The sequence below is a fragment of the Austrofundulus limnaeus genome, unplaced genomic scaffold, assembly GCF_001266775.1.
Source record: "Austrofundulus limnaeus strain Quisiro unplaced genomic scaffold, Austrofundulus_limnaeus-1.0 Scaffold2, whole genome shotgun sequence".
Classification (NCBI taxonomy): Eukaryota; Metazoa; Chordata; class Actinopteri; order Cyprinodontiformes; family Rivulidae; genus Austrofundulus; species Austrofundulus limnaeus.
The window spans coordinates 9,634,655-9,637,541 of NW_013952404.1; the positions used below are offsets into that span (position 1 = coordinate 9,634,655).

At 38.3% G+C, this 2,887-nt stretch overlaps 1 protein-coding gene across 2 annotated transcripts in view; it reads right to left on the reverse strand.

Moving 5' to 3' along the window:
• Positions 1-2,308, reverse strand: part of cnksr1 (connector enhancer of kinase suppressor of Ras 1) — a 46,284-nt gene extending 43,976 nt beyond the window's left edge. Inside the window, exon 1 of one of the 2 annotated variants that reach the window (XM_014015364.1) lies at positions 1,914-2,308. In XM_014015364.1, the coding sequence (XP_013870818.1) occupies positions 1,914-1,965 (52 nt within the window). In that variant the 5' untranslated portion in view covers positions 1,966-2,308. The remainder of the gene's footprint in view (positions 1-1,913) is intronic. The other variant, XM_014015372.1, reaches the window with a different exon arrangement.
• Between the last annotated feature and the right edge of the window lie 579 nt (positions 2,309-2,887).

Genomic DNA, 2,887 nt, shown 5'->3' on the forward strand with positions numbered 1-2,887 from the left:
ACACACACACACACACACACACACACACACACACACACACACAAGAGAGAGCACAAGCAGAAGTGGAAACACACTCGGAGCATGCACAGGCATGAAAAATGAATTCTACTCTGCCTCATGTAGAACAATTAAGAGAAAAAAGGCAAAGCTGTCAACTTTTAAAGTTGAGAAGTTGGAGTTATTATTAAATTATTGATGAATAAATACTCAACTTTGTACGTTTAAATAACTAAAAACATAAATGTCTTCAAACAGCTAACGGAATCTTTTGAATATGAAAACTTAAGTAAAGAACAAAAAAAAAACTATTTCATTGTTGAAGAAACAGTAAATAAATTTGTTTTGCAGCAGTGGTTATTTACTATCGCCAGAAGTCAAAKGATGAGGTTTTTGCCTGTGTCTGTCTGTTAGCAAAATATCTCACAAACTACCGAACGAATTTTAATAAAACTCTCAGAAAGCAATCAATGGATGAACATCTTGGAGTTCAACACAAAAAAAACACACAAAAACAGCTGTAATTCACCTCTTTTACTGATGTGGAGCTAAAATCTGGTGTGGTTGTCACTGAGACTCATTTGCAGCTCTTGTTTAGTCTCACTGCACGAGTTCTTTGCCTGTAACTGTGGCATTACTTGTTAAAGTCAACACTGTTTGTCTGTTAGCAAAATATCAGAAGAGCTACGAGATGAAATTGCATGAAGCTTTCATAGAAAATCATTGGAGTCAATCCGGTTGAAGATGGCCACCACAGCTGATCTATGAACAAAGTTTATTTATTAGTTAATCTGCTGAGGCAGTAGCTGAGAGTCAAACACAACACATGCTCTGACAGTAACTTGTTCTGTTGCATAATGCTCTTTTTAATTTTTAATTAAATAACCACAACTTCAATGAGTACTTATTGATTTTTTAATGCCAATTGGTAATGACTTAAAGTAGATCTAACTGTATTTATTTTTTATTTCGAAATATAAATAAACAACTCACCAGTTATGCACTGCGAAAACTGACCATCTTACCAAGATTTAAAATCTTATATCCAGCCAAAAAGTCTTCTTGATCTTGTTTTGAGACTGATTTACTACATAAGAACAGATTGTGTAAGAAGAATAATCTTGTTTTCAGAATATGTAAGATTATTTGTCTTGTTGGTCTGAAAATTTGACTCAAATTAAGTCAAAAAATGTCTGCCAGTGGAGTAAGAAAAAATTTTAAGATTCTTGAAATAAGAAAAAATTGAGTCAAATCAAGTATTTCAAGAATCTTACCAAGTAAAATTTTCTTACTCCACTGGCAGAAATTTTTGACTTAATTTGAGTCAAATTTTCAGACTAACAAGACAAATAATCTTACACATTCTGAAAACAAGATGATTATTCTTACACAATCAGTTCTTGTTTAATAAATCAGTCTCAAAACAAGATCAAAAAGACTTTTTGGCTGATATAAGACTTTAAAACTTGATTAGGTGGACATTTTTTGCAGTGTGTAAGGTAAGTAAACAAGAAAATGCAAGGGTTTTTTGTATAGGTGCTTTCATTTAAAGCAGCTAGGATTAGTATCTCTAATCTGATTAAAGTAGGTGTTTGTTATCGAGTGGCCATTACTCTCAGGCAATGTAAGAAAACATTAATCCCTGTTAGGCTTTCAGTAAACTCTCTTTACTCTTACTGTCTGGGGAAACAATCATGTCCCGTGAACGCAACACGTGTCAAAAGTCAAACAAACGCTAATTAAACAGTTGACAGTGATCAGAGCTCCAARATGTTGGGAGTCCTCTCAGTCAGAGCAGAAACCACTTCCTCATTCCTCCTTCACTTTTCACTTCCAATTGGATTTGCGTCTATTTTCGCCTCTAACCCAGCCCGAGCCAAAGAACCTGATTTCAGCGGGGCAGTAATGTGGCTCACCTTGGAGCCACTTGGTGACTCTCTCCTCGCTCCACGACGCGATCGGCTCCATGTTTGGAGTCCTGCTCCAGTCGCTGGTTCAGATCCAGGCGCTCCTGGCCGACTTCTACCTCCCGGGGCTGCTGGACGAAGGAAAAGCCGATCCTGATTCGGAATCGGACGAGGACGAGTGGCACTCCTTCACGCAGGTACAGGTAGAGCGTACCCCCCACCTCCCCCTAGTGTTCAGCCAATGAGTGCGGAAACTGACAGGCTCCACCAGAAGACTTGAAGTCGGGGACCCCTCCCGACCCTTTAGTGTTTTCTAGACTTTCCCCCGTCCTTACCTGGAGGAACTGAGTGCGTCAGAAAGCTGCCGCGGCTTTAAGGCTCCAGAACTTCCTTCATATTTTCACTTTAGTGTCCAAGTTGCACCATCAGCGTGAGAAAGGCGCGGGGCTTAACCACACATAACAGGATATGAAGGTGGAGGAGGCGTGGGCAGAGCTGCTACACCTGCCTTCTAACTTTACTCAAGAGAAATACCTTAGAMCAGTGGTTCCCAAACTTRTTATCTTCTGACCCAAAAAATATTCATGGCGAAAACTTGTGACCCCAAATATTACTGGTCTGAGTACACAAACTTTGTTAATAACTCTAAAAACACAGGCTTTTTGACAATCTAAACAGCTTATACACAATTACAAATACTTATTTTTACTTATTTTGTGTTTTTGTAGTAATTACAGCGAAAATATTACAACAGCAATTATTTTATTACCCTTTAAATTGATTTCTGGAGATTATCCAAGGTGCTTCATGACCCATAATTGGGTCCCAAGCCCAACTTTGGGAACCAAAGTGCAGTGGATCCCAAACTTTTCAGCTTTTGACCCACAGAATAACAGTAGAGACCTGTGACCCCAACTGATAAACATTTGTATCAGGTCAACAAAACATGGGCATTGTAACAATATTTTTATACTACATTTATC